We start from the raw sequence: 26,621 nt of genomic DNA, 5'->3' as shown, positions 1-26,621 counted from the left end.
CATCCAGCACGGTTAGCACCAGGAGCCGATGTCCAGGCCGCTGTGTGTCCGTCACCACCCACTTCCCAGAAGGTGACCGCTATTCAGAGTCCTGACACCACGCACTGCTTTTGCCTATTTTAGGATCTTACAGAAGGAACGCCCCAGTCTCCCCAGTTCAGCGTTTTGCAGGGAGGTTCATCCGAATTGTTGCGTGCAGTTATCCTGTTCTTTTTTATTGCTGTGTGAAGATAACACAACTCATTTCTTTGTTCAGTGTCCACGGAGACGTGGGTGCCTCTCGGTTTGGGGCGACCACAAGCAGGGCTGCTGTGGACATTCTTGTGAGTTCTCTCCAGCACGCGCGTACACAGTTCTTCAGACGTGCGTGTGTGTGTGCACACTTATATTTATATTCACGTTTACTTTACGTTCATATGTGTCTCCTGTCATAGGCCATGCACAGGTGTAGTCTCTCCAGGTACTGCACGTGCCCACCTGCCTTGCGGAGACTCCTTCCACTCCACCTCCCACCCCCATTGTCTATAGTAATATAGAATTGTGTTTTTAATGTGCATTTCCCTGGTGAATAATGATATAATGTGTTTGGAAACTTCTTTTTCTGCAGGACCATTTCAAGTGTTTGCTCATTTTTCTATTCAGCTGTCTGTCTTTTTTTAAGTTAATTTTTAGGAGTCCTGTAAGAGCAGCCTTTCGTCAGATATGGGTATCACAGATTTTATCTCTAGCACTGTGGTTCGACTTTACACCCCCCTAATGAGTCTTTCGATCAGCGAAAGTTCTTCATTTTAATGAAGCCTATTGACCATCTGTCTTTATAGTCAGAGCTTCCTGAGCCTGTTTAAAATATCTCTGGCATGTTCTTCTTTGTTATCATCTAGAAATTTTTATTATTTTAACTTCTCATGTACAGGTTTATGATCCACTGGTGATTTATTCTTGTGTATGGTGTGAGGTAGGGGTTAAGGTTCATTCGCTTTCTCTGTATTCAGTTTCTCCAGGACCATTACCTGGAAAGCCCACCTGTGCCAGTGCGTTGCAAAGGCATCTTTGTGACTGTGTATCAAGGGACTGGATGCCCTGCTCTGTCCTATTTCCCTCTTTATCTATCACGTGCCGTTTTTACATTGCTGTCATTGCTGTGCCTTTACACTAAGCCCTGACTTCCAGCAGTGTAAATCTGTCAGCGCCTCTTTCTCACTAGGAAGAGGTTGGTCATCTGCACTTACATGTGAATTGTTTTAATCAGCTTGTCAGTAGCCATTAAAAAAACTCTCCTGGGATTTCATTTTGGATTGCATTGGATCTGTAGATCAGCTTGATAGACTGGACATCTTTACAGTTTTTAATCATCCAACCAGTGATTACAGTAGATCCTTCCATTGGTTTGGGCCTTCTTAATTTCTTTCAGTAATATTCTGTGGTTCTCTGAGTAAACACCATGGACGTCTTTTGATAGTCATGCTGAGGTATTTGTTTATGCTGTTGTATATATTTGTGTGCACATAACGTTTAGAAAAGGAATTGACATTGATACATTGATCTTGCTTCAGCAGACTTGCCAAACTTATTTATGAATTTTATAATTATTCTGTAAACTCATCTGGATTCTTCTTATATGCAACTCAAGTTTTTGTGAAGCACAGTATGAATAGAAGTGATGGTAGAGGACCACCTTTTCTTATTTTTGAGCTCAGAGTGAAAGCTCTCAATATTTCACTTGTAAGCGTGACGTTTGCTGCAGATACTTTGAAGATACTCTTTACCAGATTAAGAGCATTCCTTTCAATTCCCAGTTTTCTGAGTTTTTAATCACAAATGGATGCTGAATTTATGATGATTTTTCTGCGTATATTGAGATGAGCGGATGGTTTTTATCATTTGTTCATTTAATGTGAAAAAATACATAGGTAGATTTTCTGATATTAAATCTACCTTTCGTTCCTAAAATTAACCCTAGTTGGTTGTGATATATTATCCTTTTACTATATAACTGAGTTTAGTTTACGAGTGTCTTGTTGAGGATTTTTGTGTCTACAGTCATGAATTTGATATAATTTTCCTTTCTCGTAAGATAGGCTTTGATATGACAGTTGTGCTGGTCCATAGGTGAATAATAAAGTGCCCCCCTTTCCTATCCTGTGGAATGGTGTGGGTTAGATAAGGTGCTATTTCTTCCTTAGCGTTTGTGGAATTCACCAGTGAAGCCATCTGGGCGGAGAGTTGTCATGTGGGAAGGTTTTCTTTTAAGGTTCAAGTTTTTAAAACAGACATATGACAATTCAGATTCTCTATTTCTCCTATGTTAGTTATAAGTTGTATTTTTCAAGGAAGCTATTCATTTCACCTACATTTCTATATCTCTTATTATATTTTTCACGTATGTAAAAGCTATACTTATATCTCCTTTCTCGTTCCTGGTATTGGTCATTTTTATTTTCCTTCTTTGTATCTTGATGAATCTTACTGTATAAAGCTTTATCAGTTTTATCAGTGTTTTCCAAGAACCAACTTTGGACTTTAATTTTCTCCCCTGTATGCTGATTCATTAATTTACTGACTTGTGCTCTTATCTTCACTGTTTCCTTCCTTCTGCGTTCTCTGGTTTCTATGTGGTAGCTTTTTCTAGCTTCTTAAGTTAGGTGTATGTTCAGCCTTCCTTTGTTTAAAATGCGTTTATTTATACCTACGCATTTCCCTCTCAGACCTGCTTTAGTTCCATCTTTTACATTTAAATATGTGTTTTCCATTATCATTGAGTTCTAATTTTTCTAAACTCTTTTTTTAAATTATTTTTTAACTCATAGGCTACAGGAAACTATAGATTAATTTCTAAGCTGAATAGAAAATTAGTAACAAGTTGGATTGTGGCTTAATTCATGGTAATCTGGCTTAATTCATGGTAATCAGAGAGCAAACCACATGAATTAAATCCTCTACAATTTGTTGAGACTTGATTTATGACTCAGAATGTGGTCTATTTTAGTAAAAGTTTCATTTTCATTTGAAGACAATATAATTTCCACAGTTGTTGGTTTGTATGCTACATATGTCATTTACATAATTTTGACGATCATGTTATTTAAATATTCTAAATTTTACTGTTTGTTTTAACTACTTGTTCTATCAGTTACTGACAGACATGTATTTAAATTTCCAACCATAATTGTGGACTTGTCTATTTCTTCTTTTATTTCTTTCACTGTTTGCTTTATATATTTTAAGGTTATGTTATTAGGGGCATACCCATTTAATGTTTTATTTTCCTATTAAACTGTCCATGTTTAGTAATGTCCCTTGATTTTAAAGAAGTCTACTTTTATATTAACGTAGTTATATTAGCTTTCCTTCATTTGATTTTTGCAACATATATTTTCTGTGCTTCTACTTTGAACTTCCCTGTTTTATATTTAATCTGAGTGTTTTACAAGCGCCATTTAATTGAGATTTGCTTTTTATTTCCAGTCTATTTTTATTTTTACATACAGTATTTTACACTCACATTTAGACTAGTTACTGACAACTTGGAGTTTTAATCCGTCTTCTATCTCTTTGCTTTCAATTGTCTCAGCTGCTTCATTGCTCCTGCAGTCACTTCGTGTTTCTTTTTAAATTGTCAAGTATTTTTATTATTCCAATTTTCCCCTTTCAGTTTGTTAGTTATATATTCTATTATTCTTCTTCTGGTTTTCACCCCATATTAACAACATGCATCCTTGTCTCATAGGTGTTAACCTCCAGTTACTATTTTTACTGCTTCCCAGTCAACTCAAGACTTCACAGCATTTTATAAGTACCACAAGGCATGATTACGGTTGTTGTCTGGAAGTCAGTGTTTATTTACAGTTGCCTGTCTGTCTGTCCTGGTGCTCTTCATTCCTCCTTCAATTTTCATGTTTCCATCCAGGATCATTTTCCTCCTGCCTGAAGATCTCCTTTTAGTGTTTCCTTCAGCACAGGCCTCCCAGGAGTGAATTCTCATGATTTTTGATTGCCTGAGATCATCTTAATTTTGCCTTTTTTTTTTTTTTTCTGTACACGGGCCTCTCACTGCTGTGGCCTCTCCCGTCGCGGAGCACAGGCTCCGGACGCGCAGGCTCAGTGGCCATGGCTCACGGGCCCGGCCGCTCCGCGGCATGTGGGATCTTCCCAGACCGGGGCACGAACCCGCGTCCCCTGCGTCGGCAGGCGGACTCCCAACCACTGCGCCACCAGGGACGCCCTGCCTTCATGTCTGAGGGTGTTCTTGATAGTATTGCATTTTTTGTGGGCAGTTGTTTTCTTTCCTCACATTAAAGATGTGCATCATTAGTTCTTTTGAAAAAGTCAGCTGCCAGTCTCACCATTATTCCACTGAAGGATGAGTCTTTCTCTGGGTGCTTTGAAGACTTTTTTCTTTGTCTTTGGTTTTTAGCAGTTATACTATCATGGGCTCTAGTGTGGTTTTCTTTGTAATCCTCTTTCTTGGAGTTAGTGGAATTTCTTTAATCTGTTATTGTATTTTATCAATTTCAAAAATTCTTGGCTAGTATCTCTTCAAATATTGCTTCTACTTTATCCTCTCTCCTCTCCTCCTGAAGCTCCATTTTCAAGTGTGTTTAACATTTTCATCATTTCCCATATAGTTCCTATTTCTTTATATTTTACATTATTTTGTTTCTCTCTATTTTCGTCTAGACATATTCTACTGATCTATTTTCCAACTTATAATACTCTGATTTACAGTGTCTACTCTAATGTTAGACCCAGCTATTTAATTCTTAATTTCAGGGTTATTTTTTAAGTTTTCAATTTTCCATTTGATTTTTACAATTAATTCCATCCTCTAAGAAGGTTCTCCATATCTTCACCAATTTTCTTGGCTATATTAATCAGAGTAATTTTACAGTCCATGTCTTAAAATGCCAGCGTCTGGATCTCCTTCTGTTCTCTGTTTATTTTTGTTTTTGTTTTTTCCTTTTTAACTGTATTTGATCACTTGGTACTGTTTATAGCATACTTATTAATTTATTGAAATTACATATAATTAAATTGTAGAGACTTTAGATGATCTCTTACTACAGAGAGGATTTAATTTTTCTAGCAACATGGGCAGACCAGCCTGAGCCAGGCAGGGACTGAGTTGACTGGAGGCTGTATTTCAGGCTCTGTGAAGGCTGTTTTGTCATTATTCCTACGTCATAGCCTTTTAGGGGTTTCAGATGAAGGCCTGGGAATCTTTCTACTCATCCAACACATGAACACCTTAGGAAATGGAAAAAGGAAAGGAAAACCTCAGTAGATAACTGCGTGCTGAATTTTGGGCTCTCTGTGTTTTCCTTTTCTCCAGAATCATTGCTCCTGGAGTCTGTTAACTTGAAAGCCCTTAACTTCCTTTGTTGTCCATTCTGTCCAGTAACGATGTTACAAGCTCTGGGCCCCTGTTCTCTAATTGGCTGCTGTGCCCTGAGACATAGGTTAACCAACAGCCCAGGAGACAAGAGGAGGTGGGTGCCCAAAGAGCCTCAGTGCCTCCCTCCTCACCAGCACCCTGTCCTTCGAGTCCTAGCTGCTTCCGCTGCTCTCCAAGTAGATAATTTTTTAAATCACATTGACCCCCTAGTAGGAGGGAAGTCAGATAAGCTTCCCTTCCTAGCCACAGGTGGAAGTCTATTTTAGTATACATTTTTTAATGTTCTTCAAAAATTGTAAACTTTACTTAACCCTAAGGAGTTAATGTTTAACAATGTTGGAAGTGCATCTGTGTGGGACAGCTTGTTTCTTAAAGACTCCAGACAATTAAAAGTCAGAGTCAAAGCAAGTATCCAATTAAGTCTTCTCCAAAGCAGAATTTAAGTGTTGTAAAATAACTATAAACAAAATGTTCTGAGCATTTTTTAGAGAAGCAAAATATCACATAAAGTTAAGTTCAGAGACAGGTCCTTTGATGTGGGTCTTGCCGGAAATTTGCTGCAAAGATGCACATCTGTGAAGTGGGGGCATGCCACTGCAGGCTCAACTGAGCACGGCTTTGCTTTATACTTTTATGCTGAACTCCTGTTTCTAGGACTCTGATCTAAGGCGCTAAGTCAGAAATAAGGGAAAAGGTTTATGCACAAAAATATTTATCATAATGCAAAGCTGCAAACATCTTAAATATACAATAAGGAATAGTTAAATAAATGATTAACTTCCATAAAAAAGAAGCCTTAAGATTAAAGCCAGGGGACTTCCGGGAAGATGGCGGAAGAGTAAGACGCGGAGATCACCTTCCTCTCCACAGATACACCAGAAATACATCTACGCGTGGAACAACTCCTACGGAGCACCTACTGAACGCTGGCAGAAGACCTCAGACCTCCCAAAAGGCAAGGAACCCCCCACGTACCTGGTTAGGGCAAAAGAAAAAACTAAACAGAGACAAAAGAATAGGGACGGGTCCTGTACCAGCGGGAGAGAGCTGTGAAGGAGGAAAAGTGTCCATACACTAGGAGCCCCTTCGCGGGTGGAGACTTCGGGAGGCGGAGTGGGGGAGCTTGGGAGCCGCGGAGGAGAGCACAGCAACAGGGCTGCGGAGGGCAAAGCGGACAGATTCCAGCGCAGAGGATCGGGCCGACCGGCACTCACCAGCCGAGAGGCTTGTCTGCTCGCCCGCCGGGGCGGACGGGACTGGGAGCTGAGGCTCCGGCTTTTGTCGGAGCGCCGGGAGAGGACTGAGGTTGGCGGCGTGAACACAGCCTGCAGGGCGTTGGTGCGCCGCGGCTGGCCGGGAGAGAGTCCGGGGAGGGGTCTGGACCTGCCGAAGAGGCAAGAGACTTTTACGTCCCTCTTTGTTTCCTGGTGCACGAGGAGGGAGGATTGGGAACGCTGCTTGGGAGAGCTCAGGGGATGGGCGCGAGCCGCGGCTAAGAGTGCGGAGCCCAGAGACGGACATGGGACGCTAAGGCCGCTGCTGCCGCCGCCAGGAGGCCTGTGTGCGAGCGCAGGTCACTAGCCACACGCCCTTCCGGGGAGCCTGTGCAGCCCGCCGCTACCGGGGTCCCGGGATCCGGGGACGGCTCCCCTGGGAGAGCGCACGGCGCGCCTCAGGCTGCAGCGTCACGCCGGCCTCTGCCGCTGCAGGCCCGCCCAGCACTCCGTGACCCTCCCTACCCCCCGGCCTGGGTGAGCCAGAGCCTCCGAATCAGCGGCTCCTTTAACCCCGTCCTGTCTGAGCAAAGAACAGACGCCCTCCGGCGACCTACACGCACAGGCGGGGCCAAATCCAAAACTGAGCCCCTGGGAACTGTGAGAACAAAGAAGAGAAAGGGAAATCTCTCCCAGCAGCCTCAGGAGCAGCGGATTAAAGCTCCACAATCAACTTGATGTACCCTGCATCTGTGGAATACCTGAATAGACAACGAATCATCCCAAATTAAGGAGCCCTGTGGATGAAAGGCTCTTGGTGCTGCAGCCAGGACTCAGTGCTGTGCCTCTGAGGTGGGAGAGCCAACTTCAGGACACTGGTCCACAAGAGGCCTCCCAGCTGCACATAATATCAAACAGCAAAAATCTCCGAGAGATCTCCATCTCAACACCAGCACCCAGCTTCACTCAACGACCAGCAAGCTACAGTGCTGGACATCCTATGCCAAACAACTAGCAAGACAGGAACACAACCCCACCCATTAGCAGAGAGGCTGCCCAAAATCATAATAAGTCTACAGGCACCCCAAAACACACCACCAGACGTGGACCTGCCCACCAGAAAGACAAGATCCAGCCTCATACACCAGAACACAGGCACTAGTACCCTCCACCAGGAAGCCTACACAACCCACTGAACCAACCTTATCCACTGGGGACAGACACAAAAAACAACAGGAACTACGAACCTTCAGCCTGCAAAAAAAAAAAAAGGAGACCCCAAACACAGTAAGATAAGCAAAATGAAAAGACAGAAAAACACACAGCAGATGAAGGAGCAAGATAAAAACCCACCAGACCTAACAAATGAAGAGGAAATAGGCAGTCTACCTGAAAAAGAATTCAGAATAATGATAGTAAGGTTGATCCGAAATCTTGGAGATAGAATGGACAATAGAATGGACAAATTGCAAGAATCAGTTAACAAGGACCTAGAAGAACTAAAGATGAAACAAGCAACGATGAACAACACAATAAATGAAATTAAAAGTACTCTAGATGGGATCAATAGCAGAATAACTGAGGCAGAAGAACGGATAAGTGACCTGGAAGATAAAATAGTGGAAATAACTACTGCAGAGCAGAATAAAGAAAAAAGAATGAAAAGAACTGAGGACAGTCTCAGAGACCTCTGGGACAACATTAAACGCACCAACATTCGAATTATAGGGGTTCCAGAAGAAGAAGAGAAAAAGAAAGGGACTGAGAAAATATTTGAAGAGATTATAGTTGAAAACTTCCCTAATATGGGAAAGGAAATAGTTAATCAAGTCCAGGAAGCACAGAGAGTCCCATACAGGATAAATCCAAGGAGAAATACGCCAAGACACATATTAATCAAACTGTCAAAAATTAAATACAAAGAAAACATATTAAAAGCAGCAAGGGAAAAACAACAAATAACACACAAGGGAATCCCCATAAGGTTAACAGCTGATCTTTCAGCAGAAACTCTGCAAGCCAGAAGGGAGTGGCAGGACATATTGAAAGTGTTGAAGGAGAAAAACCTGCAACCAAGATTACTCTACCCAGCAAGGATCTCATTCAGATTTGATGGAGAAATTAAAACCTTTACAGACAAGCAAAAGCTGAGAGAGTTCAGCACCACCAAACCAGCTCTACAACAACTGCTAAAGGAACTTCTCTAGGCAAGAAACACAAAAGAAGGAAAGGACCTACAATAACGAACCCAAAACAATTAAGAAAATGGGAATAGGAACACACATATCGATAATTACCTTAAATGTAAATGGACTAAATGCTCCCACCAAAAGACACAGATTGGCTGAATGGATACAAAAACAAGACCCATATATTTGCTGTCTACAAGAGACCCACTTCAGACCTAGAGACACATACAGACTGAAAGTAAGGGGATGGAAAAAGGTATTTCATGCAAATGGAAACCAAAAGAAAGCTGGAGTAGCAATTCTCATATCAGACAAAATAGACTTTAAAACAAAGGCTATTAGAAGAGACAAAGAAGGACACTACATAATGATCAAGGGATCGATCCAAGAGGAAGATATAACAATTGTAAATATTTATGCACCCAACATAGGTGCACCTCAATACATAAGGCAAATACTGACAACCATAAAAGGGGAAATCGACAGTAACACATTCATAGTAGGGGACTTTAACACCCCACTTTCACCAATGGACAGATCATCCAAAATGAAAATAAATAAGGAAACACAAGCTTTAAATGATATATTAAACGAGATGGAGTTAATTGATATTTATAGGACATTCCATCCAAAAACAACAGAATACACATTTTTCTCAAGTGCTCATGGAACATTCTCCAGGATAGATCATATCTTGGGTCACAAATCAAGCCTTGGTAAATTTAAGAAAATTGAAATTGTATCAAGTATCTTTTCTGACCACAACGCCATGAGACTAGATATCAATTACAGGAAAAGATCTGTAAAAAATACAAACACATGGAGGCTAAACAATACACTACTTAATAATGAAGTGATCACTGAAGAAATCAAAGAGGAAATCAAAAAATACCTAGAAACAAATGACAATGGAGACACAACGACCCAATACCTGTGGGATGCAGCAAAAGCAGTTCTAAGGGGGAAGTTTATAGCAATACAAGCCCACCTTAAGAAGCAGGAAACATCTCGAATAAACAACCTAACCTTGCACCTCAAGCAATTAGAGAAAGAAGAACAAAAAAACCCCAAAGCTAGCAGAAGGAAAGAAATCATAAAAATCAGATCAGAAATAAATGAAAAAGAAATGAAGGAAACAATAGCAAAGATCAATAAAACTAAAAGCTGGTTCTTTGAGAAGATAAACAAAATAGATAAACCACTAGCCAGACTCATCAAGAAAAAAAGGGAGAAGACTCAAATCAATAAAATTAGAAATGAAAAAGGAGAGGTAACAACTGACACTGCAGAAATAAAAGAGATCATGAGAGATTACTACAAGCAACTCTATGCCAATAAAATGGACAATCTGGAAGAAATGGACAAATTCTTAGAAATGCACAACCTGCCAAGACTGAATCAGGAAGAAATAGAAAATATGAACAGACCAATCACAAGCACTGAAATTGAAACTGTGATTAAAAATCTTCCAACAAAGAAAAGCCCAGGACCAGATGGCTTCACAGGCGAATTCTATCAAACATTTAGAGAAGAGCTAACACCTATCCTTCTCAAACTCTTCCAAAATATAGCAGAGGGAGGAACACTCCCAAACTCCTTCTACGAGGCCACCATCACCTTGATACCAAAACCAGACAAGGATGTCACAAAGAAAGAAAACTACAGGCCAATATCACTGATGAACATAGATGCAAAAATCCTCAACAAAATACTAGCAAACAGAATCCAACAGCACATTAAAAGGATCATACACCATGATCAAGTGGGGTTTATTCCAGGAATGCAAGGATTCTTCAATATACGCAAATCTATCAATGTGATAAACCATATTAACAAACTGAAGGAGAAAAACCATATGATCATCTCAATAGATGCAGAGAAAGCTTTTGACAAAATTCAACACCCATTTATGATAAAAACCCTGCAGAAAGTAGGCATAGAGGGAACTTTCCTCAACATAATAAAGGCCATATATGACAAGCCCACAGCAAACATCATCCTCAATGGTGAAAAACTGAAAGCATTTCCACTAAGATCAGGAACAAGACAAGGTTGCCCACTCTCACCACTCTTATTCAACATAGTTTTGGAAGTTTTAGCCACAGCAATCAGAGAAGAAAAGGAAATAAAAGGAATCCAAATTGGAAAAGAAGAAGTAAAGCTGTCACTGTTTGCAGATGACATGATCCTATACATAGAGAACCCTAAAGATGCTACCAGAAAACTACTAGAGCTAATCAATGAATTTGGTAAAGTGGCAGGATACAAAATTAATGCACAGAAATCTCTGGCATTCCTATATACTAATGATGAAAAATCTGAAAGTGAAATCAAGAAAACACTCCCATTTACCATTGCAACAAAAAGAATAAAATATCTAGGAATAAACCTACCTAAGGAGACAAAAGATCTGTATGCAGAAAATTATAAGACACTGATGAAAGAAATTAAAGATGATACAAATAGATGGAGAGATATACCATGTTCTTGGATTGGAAGAATCAACATTGTGAAAATGACTCTACTACCCAAAGCAATCTATAGATTCAATTCAATCCCTATCAAACTACCACTGGCATTTTTCACAGAACTAGAACAAAAATTTTCACAATTTGTATGGAAACACAAAAGACCCAGAATAGCCAAAGCAATCTTGAGAACGAAAGAAGGAACTGGAGGAATCAGGCTCCCAGACTTCAGACTATACTACAAAGCTACAGTTATCAAGACGGTATGGTACTGGCACAAAAACAGAAAGATAGATCAATGGAACAGGATAGAAAGCCCAGAGATAAACCCACGCACATATGGTCACCTTATCTTTGACAAAGGAGGCAGAAATGTACAGTGGAGAAAGGACAGCCTCTTCAATAAGTGGTGCTGGGAAAACTGGACAGCTACATGTAAAAGTATGAAATTAGATCACTCCCTAACACCATACACAAAAATAAGCTCAAAATGGATTAAAGACCTAAATGTAAGGCCAGAAACTATCAAACTCTTAGAGGAAAACATAGGTAGAACACTCTATGACATAAATCACAGCAAGGTCCTTTTTGACCCACCTCCTAGAGAAATGGAAATAAAAGCAAGAGTAAACAAATGGGACCTAATGAAGCTTAAAAGCTTTTGCGCAGCAAAGGAAACCATAAACAAGACCAAAAGACAACCCTCAGAATGGGAGAAAATATTTGCAAATGAAGCAACTGACAAAGGATTGATCTCCAAAATTTATAAGCAGCTCATGCAGCTTAATAACAAAAAAACAAACAACCCAATCCAAAAATGGGCAGAAGACCTAAATAGACATTTCTCCAAAGAAGATATACAGAGTGCCAACAAACACATGAAAGAATGCTCAACATCACTAATCATGAGAGAAATGCAAATCAAAACTACAATGAGATATCATCTCACACCAGTCAGAATGGCCATCATCAAAAAATCTAGAAACAATAAATGCTGGAGAGGGTGTGGAGAAAAGGGAACCCTCTTACACTGTTGGTGGGAATGTAAATTGATACAGCCACTGTGGAGAACAGTATGGAGGTTCCTTAAAAAGCTACAAATAGAACTACCATATGACCCAGCAATCCCACTACTGGGCATATACCCTGAGAAAACCATAATTCAAAAAGAGTCATGTACCAAAATGTTCATTGCAGCTCTATTTACAATAGCCCAGAGATGGAAACAACCTAAGTGTCCATCATCAGATGAATGGATAAAGAAGATGTGGCACATATATACAATGGAATATTACTCAGCCATAAAAAGAGACGAAATTGAGCTATTTGTAATGAGGTGGATAGACCTAGAGTCTGTCATACAGAGTGAAGTAAGTCAGAAAGAGAGAGACAAATACCGTATGCTAACACATATATATGGAATTTAAAAAAAAAATGTCATGAAAAACCTAGGGGTGAAACAGGAATAAAGACACAGACTTACTAGAGAATGGACTTGAGGCTATGGGGAGGGGGAAGGGTAAACGGTGACAAAGCGATAAAGAGGCATGGACATATATACACTACCAAATGTAAGGTAGATAACTAGTGGGAAGCAGCCGCATAGCACAGGGAGATCAGCTCGGTGCTTTGTGACCGCCTGGAGTGGTGGGATAGGGAGGGTGGGAGGGAGGGAGACGCAAGCGGGAAGAGATATGGGAATATATGTATATATATAACTGATTCATTTTGTTGTGAAGCTGAAACTAACATACCATTGTAAAGCAATTATACTCCAATAAAGATGTTAAAAAAAAAAAAAAAAAAGATTAAAGCCACACAGGCAGCTATGAAAGTGTGCCCCAAATCAGTGTTTGATTATCTATTTCCTCCCCCTTCCCATCCCCCTCCAATTCCCCTCCAATTCCCTTCTGTCCCCATCCACGCCTCCCCCTCTCCCCCATCACCCTCTCCCCGCCATTCTACTCCCCTCTCCCCTCCCACCACCGCCTCCCCCCTCCGCAGGAAGCTGCATTGCACCAGGAACTACGTCCACCTGAACCTGTTCCTCTCCTTCATCCTGCGGGCCATCTCGGTGTTGGTCAAGGACGACGTTCTGTACTCCAGCTCAGGGACTCTGCACTGCCCCGACCAGCCGTCCTCCTGGGTAAGGCTGTCCCTGTGGGCGGGGTCCTCTCATGGGGGGCGGGTGCCTGTGTGAACTCCAGCCCCACCGACCTCCCTCCCCACCGCCCGTCCCTTTACTCCATCCCCACTTGGCATCGGGAAGAAGTCCCAGAGCCGGTGGTCCCCGTCAGGGCGCGGGAGCGGGCCTGAGCTCGGAGCAGGCCCACGGTGGCCAGAGACACAAGGTGGGCACGTGGGCACTGCCCGGTGGGAGGTCACGGCCGGAGTGCTGACCCCAGGCAGAGCCGGCCTCCGAAGAGGCCGCTGCCCCGAAGCACCAGCGGCAGCTCGAGCCGGATGTTCCTGGCACGGGTGGGCATGCACGACGCCGTTTTCTCCGCACACGTCCGGGATTCTGAGCAGTAGATGCTTCCCCTGACTGCTGGGTGGAAATCACCTGCGCGGTGAGTGCGTCCCGGCAGCACCTGCTGGGAGCGCAGTGCGCGCCCGTGACCCGCGGGCCCAGCTCTTTGCAAGAGGATGAATCACCTTAACTGTTAGTTTCTGCAGTGCAGGCTTGGCTTGTGGTGGACATTAGTAGGCCTTTAAGGCATAGTTGAGTTTAGTGCGTTTATATTGAGCTCCTCTGAGATCAAGTCCTTCTACCCAGTCTTCCGACACCCAGTCGCACCCTCCACCTGGGTTCTACACGGCACCCTAGTCCGGTCACAGCTCTCCCGCACTAGCCGGAATGCTGTTCTCCACCCGCCTCCCAAGCGGATGCATTCATGTGCTGGCACCGTTGCTCTGGGCTGAGCAGATTTGAGTCAATGTCGTTTTAACATAGTAAAGCCTTTATCACACCGAAGAACTTCAGCTGCTTCTTAGGTCTGCAGGTGCAATAAATATCAATATACTCCTGGGATAATCTTGACCAGGAGGCATGTGGACTGAATATAATAAAGAAATTAGCAACAAGATCCTCCACCTGGCAAGTCCCAGCCGCAGGTGGAAGTGCGGCCCCTGGGCTCTCGTCCCTAGATCGAGCCTCCACTGCACAGCTGGGGGTGCACCCGCAGGCCTGGAGCAGGGGTGCCTGGCTGTCCTCCCGCTGAGGAGCCTTCGGTCCCGTCTCTGTGTCTCAAAGCTCTGCTCGAAGCAGCGCTCCGTACTTAGCTCTTCATTAAAGGACGTAGTGACCCTGACGGACCCACAGACAGCAGGCCCTTGACCTGGAGCGGTGCTCTCAACCTTCTCCTGCTGTGTAGACAGAGGATCTGGCTGAGGGACGGGCAGCAACGGGGACCTGGGTGTCCCTGCCCTGAGTCCCACCTGCCTAGGGGTAAGCTAGGAGGCCCTGGGCTCTGCAGTGAGGCTGACGCATCTGAACAGGGATGCACCCGGCCCAAAGCTGAATGCTGACCAGCTGCTTGCTGTCCCGGGTGGGTCGGGGGGAGGCGGAGAGCCAGAGACAAGGGCTGGAGGCTGGGCTGGGGTCTGCACATTGCAGAGAGTCCTGGGCCCACTGAGCTGCCATGTAGGTCCACAGCCCGGGCCAGAATGGCAGAGGGGGCAGGAGAAGGGGAAGTGAGAAGAGCCCGTCAACACACACAGGTGCACAAGTGCACACACACGCAGAACACATGCACACAGAGGTGCACAGGCACGCAGAAACACACAGGCATGCGTACGCTCACACAGAGACACAGGCGCACAGACCCAGCCACACACACCCCCTTCAGACTCTGTCCCATCACGAGTTTGGCTCCGTCCCTGGAAAGACGGCTCCAAAGGAAGGGGCTTTGCATGGTGCTGGGGGAGCCCACGTCCTCGAGTGTGGAGCAGCTGTGGACACAGGACGAGTGAAACTACACACGTGGATAGCACCACGCCATCGCCTCTGCCGCTCACTGTGCACTGAGGGCTCCAGGCATGAGACCCACAGAGGCACCAAGGCCCATATCCCCAGCCCTGCAGCTGCCATCTTCACATGTTTAAACAAAATATCCTGTTGACTTGCTCTTAGCCAGCACCTACAGATGCTGTAAGTCTTCCCAGCACTCTCGGGAAGTGCCGTCTGGCCCCGTAGAGCCTGAGAGGACACGTATCTCCAGGTGTGACACCTGATTTTGCCTTTGACAACCCTCGTGGTAGGTGCTGTTTTCTCGTCCTTTTCAAGGAGTTGGGCCTCAAAGAAGCCAGTGTCTTTATTGGATCAAAACGTGGACCAGGAGACAGAACCCCTGCCTCCGTCCCCACCTAGGCCAGCCCGCACATGTGTGGGCGCCTCGTTCTCTGCACTTGTTGGTCTGGGTTTGATCTAAACCTGTGGAAACAGTGCTCCAGTCTAGAGAAAATGAGCGCCCAGAGGGCCACCTGAAGCCGACCGTCAGGACCCCCACGGACAGTGGAGATCGGCCCCCTGGACATCTGGCCGTGTGCAGTGACGGAGGCTCTGAGACAGGGGACGGGGCTGGCTGAGACCCTGCTGGGGTCTGTGCGGGGCGCTGTCCCGGCCACATGGCCATCGGCCTCTCCACGCCAAAGAAGACGAGGTCAGCCGACAGCCCATCAACCCCCAAAACCTCCTGTCCTCAGAGTGTGTCGATGGTGGATGAGCAACAGGAAAGAAATGCAGACATGGCGTTTTAAACATTTTATCAAGAAAATGGAATTGGAATCATCTTAAACACGCTGTGTCCTCTTTCCTCCTCCAACAGGATATCCTGGAAATCCTCTGAGTCTAGCGGTGTCTCAGGGTCTGCTTTGAATCTACCGTGCAGGTGTGACGTAATCTGCGCGACACCCTGTTTTTGTATCTTCTGTCCCCACAAGCGTCAGTGTACGTGTATCTTCGTGCACCAGTGCTCTCACCTCGGTCAGGTGGGTCTGGAGAGAGACTGGAGGGACCAAAGGGCACATGTGTTTACATTGCGACAGATAGTGCTAGACAGCTTTCCAAAGGCAGAGATGCCACGGGTGCTACGGATGCTGCGTGTGCAGGACGTGCCCTCTGCGCCGGCCAGCAGGGCTCACCACAGGTTCCCTCCACCCGTGGGTGTGGAGCTCTTCCCTCCTCGACACCCAGCACACGCCTCTGTCACTGTCCCAACGAGGTCTTGGGTCGCTTCTCCTGTCTCCACAGCAGTGTTGTCACGTGCGTCTTTCCACTTACGGCGGCCCAGCCCCGATGTCCAGCGGGCCGCCTCCACATGCAGACCCCCTCCCCGCCCTCAGCATCAGTAAACCGTAACCACCTTAGAAAGAGACGGAACCGCACTCCACTTAGGCAAGAGAGACCTGGTGCGAGGTAAGGGGCTGGAGCGTCCTGGAGAGGATGGAGCCGCTGTGAGTCCAAGCGCCTCATGACCCCGGGGAGCCAGCTGAGAGGCTGCCGTGCATTGCCTGCAACTCTGTCCACCCCATACACGTGTATGAGTGTGTCCACATATATGGAAGGACATCCACCCATCATCCACATACACATATTAGCGGAGGCGGCTGCAAAGATGCAGAAGAAGGATAGAAGTAAAAGTGCTGTTCTTGTTTTCAGCTCACTCATGTAAGCTTAGTGACTGAAAGCCTCAATTTCATGTTCGCTCATGACGTGGAAATACCTGATATGTTTACTTATATGAAGGTCTGAGAGATTAAAAATTCATTTACTTTATGTAATACATAATTTTTCCCTTTCAAAACTCCTGGGGAAATAATTTATTTGGTGGGTTTCTCTTGTTTATTCCTTTATTTTTCCATCTCTTGTTAAGAGTGCACAGTGAGGAAGAACAGAGGAGAAAAAGTGGAAGTGAGTGGAGGGTAAGGATGCAGCGAGGAGAGGGGATGCAGGGAGGAGAGGAGGATGCAGGAGGAGAGGGGGATGCAGGGTGGATGAGGATGCAGGGAGGAGACGGGGATGCAGGGAGGAGGGGGAATGCAGGGAAGAGAGGAGGATGCAGGGAGGAGAAGGGGATGCAGGAGGAGAGGGGGATGCAGGGAGGAGAGGGGATGCAGGGAGGAAGGGGGATGCAGGGAGGAGAGGGGATGCAGGGAGGAGAGGGGGATGCAGGGAGGAGAGGGGATGCAGGGGGGAGAGGAGGATGCAGGATGGATGAGGATGCAGGGAGGAGAGGGGGATGCAGGGAGGAGGGGGATGCAGGGTGGATGAGGATGCAGGGAGGAGATGGGGATGCAGGGAGGAGGGGGGATGCAGGGAGGAGAGGAGGATGCAGGGAGGAGAGGGGGATGCAGGAGGAGAGGGGATGCAGGGGGGAGAGGAGGATGCAGGAGGAGAGGGGGATGCAGGGGGGAGAGGAGGATGCAGGAGGAGAAGGGGATGCAGGGAGGAGAGGAGGATGCAGGAGGAGAGGGGATGCAGGGAGGAGAGGGGATGCAGGGAGGAGGGGGATGCAGGGAGGAGAGGAGGATGCAGGAGGAGAGGGGGATGCAGGGGGGAGAGGAGGATGCAGGAGGAGAGGGGGATGCAGGGAGGAGAGGAGGATGCAGGAGGAGAGGGGGATGCAGGGTGGATGAGGATGCAGGGAAGAGAGGAGGATGCAGGGAGGAGAGGGGGATGCAGGGAGGAGAGGAGGATGCAGGAGGAGAGGGGATGCAGGGAGGAGAGGGGATGCAGGAGGAGAGGGGGATGCAGGGTGGATGAGGATGCAGGGAGGAGACGGGGATGCAGGGAGGAGGGGGATGCAGGGAAGAGAGGAGGTTGCAGGGAGGAGAGGGGGATGCAGGAGGAGAGGGGGATGCAGGGAGGACGGGGGATGCAGGGAGGAGGGGGGTCAGGAGGAAGGAGAGGGAGGTCAGCCAAGCGTGCCAGGCCCCACATGGTCACTCTCAAAGTTACATGTCACCCTCAGGGACACTGTGTGCATCTGCCTGGGCCCCATGCTACCCTCCAGCGAGTTCCAGGGCCTCACCTGAACAGGCACACACCTCCAGGCGGCACCTCTGTGTTGGGTGGCCACGTGCCTCGTGCAGCACGGGCTCGCGTTGGGACCTGGAGCCGGCTGCCCGCCCCGAAAGTCCTCATCCAAACGCAGTGTGCTCTCTCACTCTGTCTGTGGCATCCAGGTGGGCTGCAAGCTGAGCCTGGTCTTCTTCCAGTACTGCATCATGGCCAACTTCTACTGGCTCCTGGTGGAGGGGCTGTACCTCCACACCCTCCTGGTGGCCATCTTCTCCCCCAGCCGGCGCTTTGTGGCCTATCTCCTGATTGGATGGGGTAAGGACTCCCCCCGACAGCCCACTGCCACCCCCAAACCCCCCAGGTTCCTGATTGCTGTCCTCTCTGACCTATAAATGCAGGTGCTTTCAGCTCAGAAAAATGCTGTGCCGCCCCTGTAGGAAGAGCTTTTCTAGAGCCAACAGCTTAGTATTTCTGGGAGCCAGGACCTGATTTAAAACTGCTCTGCCTCTCATTCCTGGGGCAAACCCTGATGGTGGGCAAGTCAGAAGGAAGGGGCCTGGGAGGAGAAGAAGCAGGGAGGCCATCCATCACGAGGTCCCACTAACGTGCCCATCAGCAGGGCTGTGCGTCAGCTGCGGGACCCCCACCTTCACAGCGAGGGACTCCCCTGCAGGTCTTTGCCAAGTCTGAACACAGCCTCCCCAGCACGTTGACACCGACACCCAGAAACACAGAGATGCGTTTCAGGACCGTGAAGCCTTCAGACACATACTCAGTTATCTTCACTGCTTAGTAAGGCATGAGCATAAGCCTGTATGTATTTATGAAGAGTTTCCACTTGATCTTTTCATCGGAAGGCCCTTGTCCCTGACCATCAGGCTAATGAAAGCTCCCACGTGTGCCCCTGCTGGGCTGGTCCAAGTAACCAGCACGGGGTTGTGGTCACCAGGTGTCTTTCTGCAGGCATCCCCACCGTCTGCACAGGTGCGTGGACTGCGGCCAGGCTTTCACTAGAAGACACAGGGTGAGTGCCATGCCTGTAAAGAGAGGTCAAGCAGCACTGAGGTCCTGGCATCACTAGTCTTGGGAAACCAGAGAGAAGCTTCGTATCTGGTCAAAGGCAGCCTTTGGACACGGATGGGGAGGACGTTGAACTGCACGGGGAGGAACATGGGTTGGAGTGCTTGGAGAAGAGCCCAGGGACAGGTGGGGCTGAGCTGGGCCTGGCAGCGGAGCTGAGGTTGGGGTCAACCAGGCAGAGACGGAGCAGCCAGCCCAGCGAGGAGGCCGGGTTGAGAGGCCAGCTGGGGCGCAGCTCTCCGAGGTAGCGCGGTTGGACCAGGGCCCAGAGCACTTCTGCTTCGTGTGCACAGTGAGCCAGACCGTGGCCCAGACCCAAGCACCAAGAGCTCCCACCAGCGGCGCTGTGCCTCATGCGGGACCCAGGGTCTACCAGTTGTCCACTACCAGTAACAAACCACCCAAAGCTGGGAGCTCACATAGTCCCAGTTGATTTGGTGTGTTTCTGTCCCTGGAACTTGGGGCGGTTCTCCTGGCCTCAGCCTGGCTCACTCACACGCCACAGGCACCTGCAGGGGCAGCCAGGGCCGTGGGTCTAGGCAGCGTACGCTGGGTTCCAAGGACTCCACATCCTGCTGTCAACCAGCTAGGACCCAGGACGAGGGTGGTCTCTGCCCCTGCTGGGAAGGGGTGTGGGTAACGGAGTGAGCTGGAGGCATTTTACAAGCCGCCCACCCCAGCTTCCTGCTGGAGAGAGCGCGTGGCAGTCAGGAGGGACCCCCTAAGGAGCCGCGTGAGTGAGAGGGCTCACAGCCGGGGTGCTTTGTTTCGCAAGCCCCGGGGGAAAGGGTGAGTCTGCAGCGTGCTTATCCTCCTGTGCTTGGTTTGTAGATGGAATTGGTGGTAACGTAATTTTCCTTCTCTCTTTTCAACAGTTGCTGGGATACCAATGACCACAGTGTTCCCTGGTGGGTTATACGAACACCAATTTTAATTTCTATTATAGTAAGTCATTTCTGTATTGCAACGTGAGTTGCCTGCCGGGTTGCACACTTGGGCAGAGAGCGAGCCCACTGTCTGGTAGTAACTATAAGGGGCCCGTTCTACTAGGTCTTCTGAGACAAGTACCCTGAGGCTGAGCTCTTGCATGGTGGGCTTGGCCCACCTTCAGGACGAATTCTCAGTGAAGCAGAGGGCGAGAAAGAGACAGTCCTCCAGGGGAACCTCGGGGTGGGGTGGGGGTCAGAGTCAGGTCCCCCAGGTGTGCAGCCTTAGAGCAGAACTGGATTTCCACCTGCGGATTTCACGTCTCAAAATTAATTTTCTCAACTCAGCTGCCGCACCCTGGGGTCGGAACGTATGTGATGCAGCAGAGAGACACTGTCTGGCTCTGACTCAGGGGGTGGGGCAGGGAAGAGCAGAACTAGGGGGCAGGGCCCTGGTGCTTCTGAAACAGCAGAGGCACACACATCCCGGCCACACCACCCCCCTTGCAGGGGGACTTCACACACAAACGTGTCGTCTCTTTTTCGTGCAGGTCAATTTCATCCTTTTTGTTAGTATTATACGAATTTTACTGCAGAAGTTGACATCCCCAGATGTCGGCGGCAATGACCAGTCACAGTACAAGTGAGTATTTGTTTAGCTCCAGCTCTGAGCCACCCTCACCAACCTCAGGCAGCCTGGAAACTCTGAGTATATGTGTGGAGAGCAGCAAAACTGGGGTGCGAGGACCCTGCAGATTACCCCAGCTTTTCTCCTTTAGTCACAGGAGTGTGCTCTTGGCCACTTTACAGGGACCCCCGGAGATGGACTGTCTTGTCCAAAGGCCAGCGTTGCCATGGCAATTTTTCAAGCCGTGTTCCTCTCCTTCATTCCAGCGTGGATGTCCTCTAGAGAGCAGCTTATTGAAGTGTTCTGCCCGCTCTCCTGTTTTATAATCTGACTTTTCTCTCCTTGGCCACACGTTGTTTGTATTTTATATTTAGTTCTTTCTTGCCCATCAGACCACAGGGTCCAGGGGACACCTCATGTCGCGCCCTGTACTTAATAATAACTCAAGTGATGTTTGTTGCCTGGATGACAACATGAACATGGCTGTCATCATCTCCCTCGTGGGGAAGAGAAGTTAAGTAAATCACTCCCCATCATCCAGCTGATTAATAAGGGTCTGAGAACTCCGTAAAGGAACTTGAGGGTCATATGAATTTCTATCAAGAATTTATAAAGAAAAGATAAAGCCCACAACTCGAGTATAAAATAAAGCCAGTTTAGTGTGGAGTGGTTGGTCCAGCTGATAGGAGCCTTGGATACAGGCAGATTGGGGTTGGAATTGCAGCTGCAGAAGCTGCATGACCCTGGGTGGGTTACCTGACTGCCCCTGCAGGGTGGGCCCCCCCTCAGCTGTCTCCTTCCCTCCCCTCCTTTAGACAGCAGGGTGGACCTGAGGAGACAGGTGGCATCCCCTGTGGTCAGCAGCCCAGTGCTGGGTTATGTACCAGCTGGAGGCCTGGGGGAGGTAACTGCACTGCTCTGCCTCGGTTTCCTCACCTGTGAAGTGGAAATAATAATAATACTTGTCACAAGGTTATAAGGACTGATAGAGTTAATATTCAAAAGACATTTAGTGGCTGGCACGAGCAAAGTGTTGCGATAGAGTTTGGTAAACATATACATATACCTGTGCCCTGAGGTGTGACAGTCTCTGCCCAGCCCACATCAGAGGTCAGGCCTAGAGATAGGATTCCACGTCAGACCACAAAGGATAAAGTGGTTTCAGCCAGACCTCCCAAGTAGCATTTTTACTGCTCAGGTGAGAAGCCGGGCTGGTTCCTGGACTCACCCCATGCCTGCAGCTCAGGCTGCCCTTCCAACTGAACTTCCAGTTTCTGCACGTCTTATTCAGGGCCACGCTGACCTTTCCTCTGGGCTCTTTGGGAGCGTTCCTAAGCGGATCTTAGAGATGCATGCTTTTATTTTGGAAACAAAATAAAGTGGGGATGATAGAATCTGTTCTTTTTCCAGGATAACAAAAAGGCAGAGCACATCTTTTCTGTGTATCTGTCTCGTAACAGTAGTGGCAGATGTCCAGGCACAGGGCCCCAGGGGTCCAGCTTCTAAATCCCTTTTCTAGAAACTAGCACAACAGCAAATTCCAGATGGATCAATAGTGAGAATCCAGGCAGGTTCTCTCTAACATTTAAATAAAGGGCAGCTCCCTGCAGAATCCCAGCCTTCACTCACTGGGCTGGCAGAGACCCGAGGTAGTGAAGGCAGCAAGTGCACCGTGGGTGTTGCAAAGTCAAAGGTTCAAAGCTGCACATGGTGGCAGCTGGGTGGTCAGTGAGGCCTTCCCTGCCCACCAAGGCCCAGGGCGTGCTCACATCTGGTGCAGAGGGGCTGGGATTCAGAGTTTGTGCAGATTGCCCAGTACAGAGGAAATCTTGTTGTAAGTGCCACAGTGCCTCAAAAATATGTAAAGCAAAGGGTGACTTTTTTCCGAGTGTGGGCTGGGGTCCACCAAGCAGAGGAGACGCGGGAGGAGCACGGAGTTGCCTCAGTTCCCACCACTCAGAGTTGCCAGGATGAGGCGGGTTGTTTTCTGAGTGTGGGCTGGGGTCCATCAAGCAGAGGAGACGCGGGAGGAGCACGGAGGTGCCTCAGTTCCCACCGCTCAGAGTTGCCAGGATGAGGCGGGTTGTTTTCCGAGTGTGGGCTGGGGTCCACCAAGCAGAGGAGACGCAGGAGGAGCACGGAGGTGCCTCAGTTCCCACCGCTCAGAGTTGCCAGGATGAGGCGGGTTGTTTTCTGAGTGTGGGCTGGGGCCCACCAAGCAGAGGAGACGCGGGAGGAGCACGGAGGTGCCTCAGTTCCCACCGCTCAGAGTTGCCAGGATGAGGCGGGTTGTTTTCTGAGTGTGGGCTGGGGTCCACCAAGCAGAGGAGATGCGGAGGAGCACGGAGGTGCCTCCCGCCTCAGTTCCCACCGCTCAGAGTTGCCAGGATGAGGCGGGTTGTTTTCTGAGTGTGGGCTGGGGTCCACCAAGCAGAGGAGATGCGGGAGGAGCACGGAGGTGCCTCCCGCCTCAGTTCCCACCGCTCAGAGTTGCCAGGATGAGGCAGGTTGTTGGAGCGGCTGCCGGTTCTGGGGTCACCCAGGGGCCTGGACATGCACACGTACCACCTGGGGGCCCAGGCCCCTGCATTCCTGACCAGCCCCGCAGTGGTCCCAAAGCTCCTGACCCTTAGAACGTGCTGGGCTTGCTACACCAAATGTGGCCAGGTTGAGTCATCTGGGAAGGTGCTGGGCCACCTGCAGAGACCTGATTTAACTGGATGAGGGGCAGCCTGGACTTGAAGAGGTTGAAAAGCCCCCAGATGATTCTCATGTCAGAAGTGGCTTATAGAAGTGGTCCTCAAAGTGGGGTCCCGACAGCAGCCTCGGCATCTCTGGGCACCTGGTAGAAGAATTCTCAGGTCTGCGTTTTAACACGACCTCCAGGTGGTTCTGGTGCAGGTAGGGCTGAGAAGCCCTGACTTAATGTGTCCTGTACCTGCTCGGGGAGCGGGAGGGGCTTCGAAGGCGGGGGGTGGGGGAGGATTGAGGTCAGGTATTTTATTTTCAACACAAATGCAGTGAGAAGAAAATCTGCTCTTTGATTAGGGAGGGTAAGAGCTCTTTGATAGGCAGAGAAATTAGATCTGGTCCAGGTTCCCTGATTCCTCAGACTCTGTGCGATCCAGAGCAGGGTCGCCTGCCAGGACCCATAAACAGCCGTCTGTGGGAAGACTTTCTGTCACGCTTGTGCTCAGGGGGCCACCCCTGCTTTTGATCTGAAAGTAAAACTTGCCCCCATCCTCCAAAGGCTGGGGATGGTCTCGGCTATTAAAGCCAGTGGCACACGGGGCCGTCAGACCCGCTCAGAGCAATGTCATCCTTGGCAAACTCGTCAGGATTTCTTGGAAGAGCTTTGCTGCTTTATGAGGCAAAGTGGTGGCCATCATCGCGTTTGCACACTCAGTCCATACGGGGTGGGGTGGTGTCAAAGCTAGGGGGCCCCTGGGCTGGCCAGCAGGCGGCCGTCGGGTCACCTCGGGAGCTCGGGCCCCCCCCCCTGTGGTGCAGGAGGCTCACCAAGTCCACCCTGCTGCTCATCCCTCTCTTTGGAGTCCACTACATGCTGTTCGCCGTGTTTCCCATCGGCATCTCCTCCAAGTACCAGATACTCTTCGAACTGTGCATCGGATCCTTCCAGGTGCGTGGCAAGGGGCTGGGCATCCCGGGGAGGGGAGGGTGTGAGTGAGCTCTGACCCACCGCCCTTCTCGCTTGCTTGCAGGGCCTGGTGGTGGCGGTCCTCTACTGCTTTCTGAACAGTGAAGTAAGTCCTTTGACCTCCTCGGGAAGCACAGGTTCTCGGCTTGTGAGGGAGTCCCTGAAAAGCCCCTGAAACCCCTGGGGAGGGCCCGCCCTGCTGTGGGGTCAGTGCCGTTGCCCGGCGCCCGCGGCGCTCGGCTCCGTCTTCCCGCACACCTCGACCGCCCCCGCCGACCCGTAGCGTCCCAGAGCCTGTCCGCAGGCGAGCGCCCGGACAGCCCCGCCCCCGGACAGCCCCGCCCCCCAGCCAGCCCACACCCCCGGCGGCCGCGCCCCGCCCACCCGCCGCTTTGCCTCTGCCGCGCCCCGCATATAACCTCGCCTCACCTGGGCGGCGGCTGCGTCTCCAGCGGCTCGCTCGGCGCCTCGCGCGTCTTCCTTGTCGCCCCGCGCGGTCCTCAGGGTCCCCTCCCTCCATCGCTTTCCTCGCTTCTTTCGGGGCTGCCAAGCGGGAGCGCCAGGCAGCATCGGCGGCGGGAGTAGCAGGAAACTCCAGGCCGAGGAAAAGCGCCGGCTCTGCTCTGTAAACGTTTCCCATCCCTAAGCAGCACCTCCGCGCAGAGTCCTCAGATAGGGGAGGGTCAGCCTGGAGACCCCTCCGCGCCCAGAGCCCCGGCTCTGGACCGCGGGCGGCGGGGAGGCGGGCAGGGGACGCCTGGCTCCCAGCCGGCCCCGCCCCCTGCGCCGGGGCGTCCCAGGTCCCCCGTCCGGGCCCCACCCCGGCTGTGTCCAGCCCTCTCCGCTCCCCCGGCCGAGCCGGCGTCTGCTGCGTGCTCCGTGCCTCCCTGTCCCGTGTCGTCTGAGCGACTCCTGCACCTCCCTCCCCTCGTTCTTTCCGGACCCCCCTGACACCCCCGCCCCCCGGGAGCCAGGGAGCAGAACCAGGACTGTAGGGCAAAGCGCTGGGGCCCCGGCTTCCACAGGAGGTCTTTTCTGAGAAGGCGAATTAGCCCTCTCGGGCTCTCGGTGTAGCGGCCGCTGCCTCTGGATTGAAGCCTTGGGCTCCGTAGTCTGACCTCCTTTCTCTTGGTCCCTCGTCTGGTCCCGCATCCTTCTCCGCTTCTTCATTCCCAGGCCCGTCTGTCCCCGCCCCGCGCTCATGGATATCACACCCTCCACACCCAGAAAAGGGCCGAAGGGGAAGCGTTCATCCACGGGCATTCGCCCTAGGGGGAAGCTGGGGTCTCGGTTCCAGCTTGCCCACCGCCTGAGCCCCGCCTGCTCTCGCCCCCGCCCCAGGTGCAGAGCGAGCTGGGGAGGATGTGGCGGCCGACTCTGTGCCCCAGCCGGCCCTCCGGCCGGGACTGCAGGCTGCACAGCTTGTCCGGCTCGAGGAGCGGCTCGGAGGGCACCCTGCAGGTCCCCCGCGGCTCCCGCGCCCTGTCCTTCCTGCAGACAGAGACCTCGGTCATCTAGAGGTGCCTCCACACCGCAGCCCGAGCCCCCAGCCAGGGGTGCCTGGGGTGAATCGGCTCGGACCCACTGGAGCGGGCTTGGCGTATCCCCCCCGTGGAACCGGCTTACCTTGTAACCGCCCGGGGTTTAAACCTAACGATTGTTACACTCCAGCATTTCGGTAGTTTTGTGCTTTGTGTTGTTTGGCCGTGCAGACAGACCCATTTTCAAAGAGACCAGGAAAGATCAAGGTGGCAGTAGCCCAGGACTTGGGTCCAGCGACTGTGGAAGAAAACGGGGGATTTTCTGATCTCAGTGCCTGTTCTCAGGGGGCACAGGCCTGGGCTGGGATGCTGGCCCTGAGTGACGTGGTCACCCTTCCTCTGCATGACCTACATCGCCGGCCTCAGCCCCCAGGTCCCACAGGGCAGCCCCTTGTGTGCAGGACACACAGGCACCCGCTGAGGGCTTCCGTGGAACCCTCCCGCAAGCCCAGGTGGGCCCCGCCTGGCACAGTCATGCTCACACTGCCATCCAGGCTCTTCTTT

At 49.7% G+C, this 26,621-nt stretch overlaps 1 protein-coding gene across 2 annotated transcripts in view; it reads left to right on the top strand.

Moving 5' to 3' along the window:
• Window positions 1-26,333, top strand: part of VIPR2 (vasoactive intestinal peptide receptor 2) — a 76,355-nt gene extending 50,022 nt beyond the window's left edge. The window contains exons 6-13 of one of the 2 annotated variants that reach the window (XM_082845981.1): window positions 13,268-13,409; window positions 18,449-18,599; window positions 19,248-19,308; window positions 20,240-20,309; window positions 20,842-20,933; window positions 24,429-24,558; window positions 24,641-24,682; window positions 25,918-26,333. In XM_082845981.1, coding sequence (XP_082702107.1) covers window positions 13,268-13,409; window positions 18,449-18,599; window positions 19,248-19,308; window positions 20,240-20,309; window positions 20,842-20,933; window positions 24,429-24,558; window positions 24,641-24,682; window positions 25,918-26,094 — 865 coding nt within the window. In that variant the 3' untranslated portion in view covers window positions 26,095-26,333. The remainder of the gene's footprint in view (window positions 1-13,267; window positions 13,410-18,448; window positions 18,600-19,247; window positions 19,309-20,239; window positions 20,310-20,841; window positions 20,934-24,428; window positions 24,559-24,640; window positions 24,683-25,917) is intronic. The other variant, XM_082845982.1, reaches the window with a different exon arrangement.
• Window positions 26,334-26,621: the final 288 nt, after the last annotated feature.

Source organism: Leucopleurus acutus (genome assembly GCF_964270905.1).
Source record: "Leucopleurus acutus genome assembly, chromosome: 9".
Taxonomy (NCBI): domain Eukaryota; kingdom Metazoa; phylum Chordata; class Mammalia; order Artiodactyla; family Delphinidae; genus Leucopleurus; species Leucopleurus acutus.
This window is presented reverse-complemented; position numbering and strand designations above follow the sequence as displayed.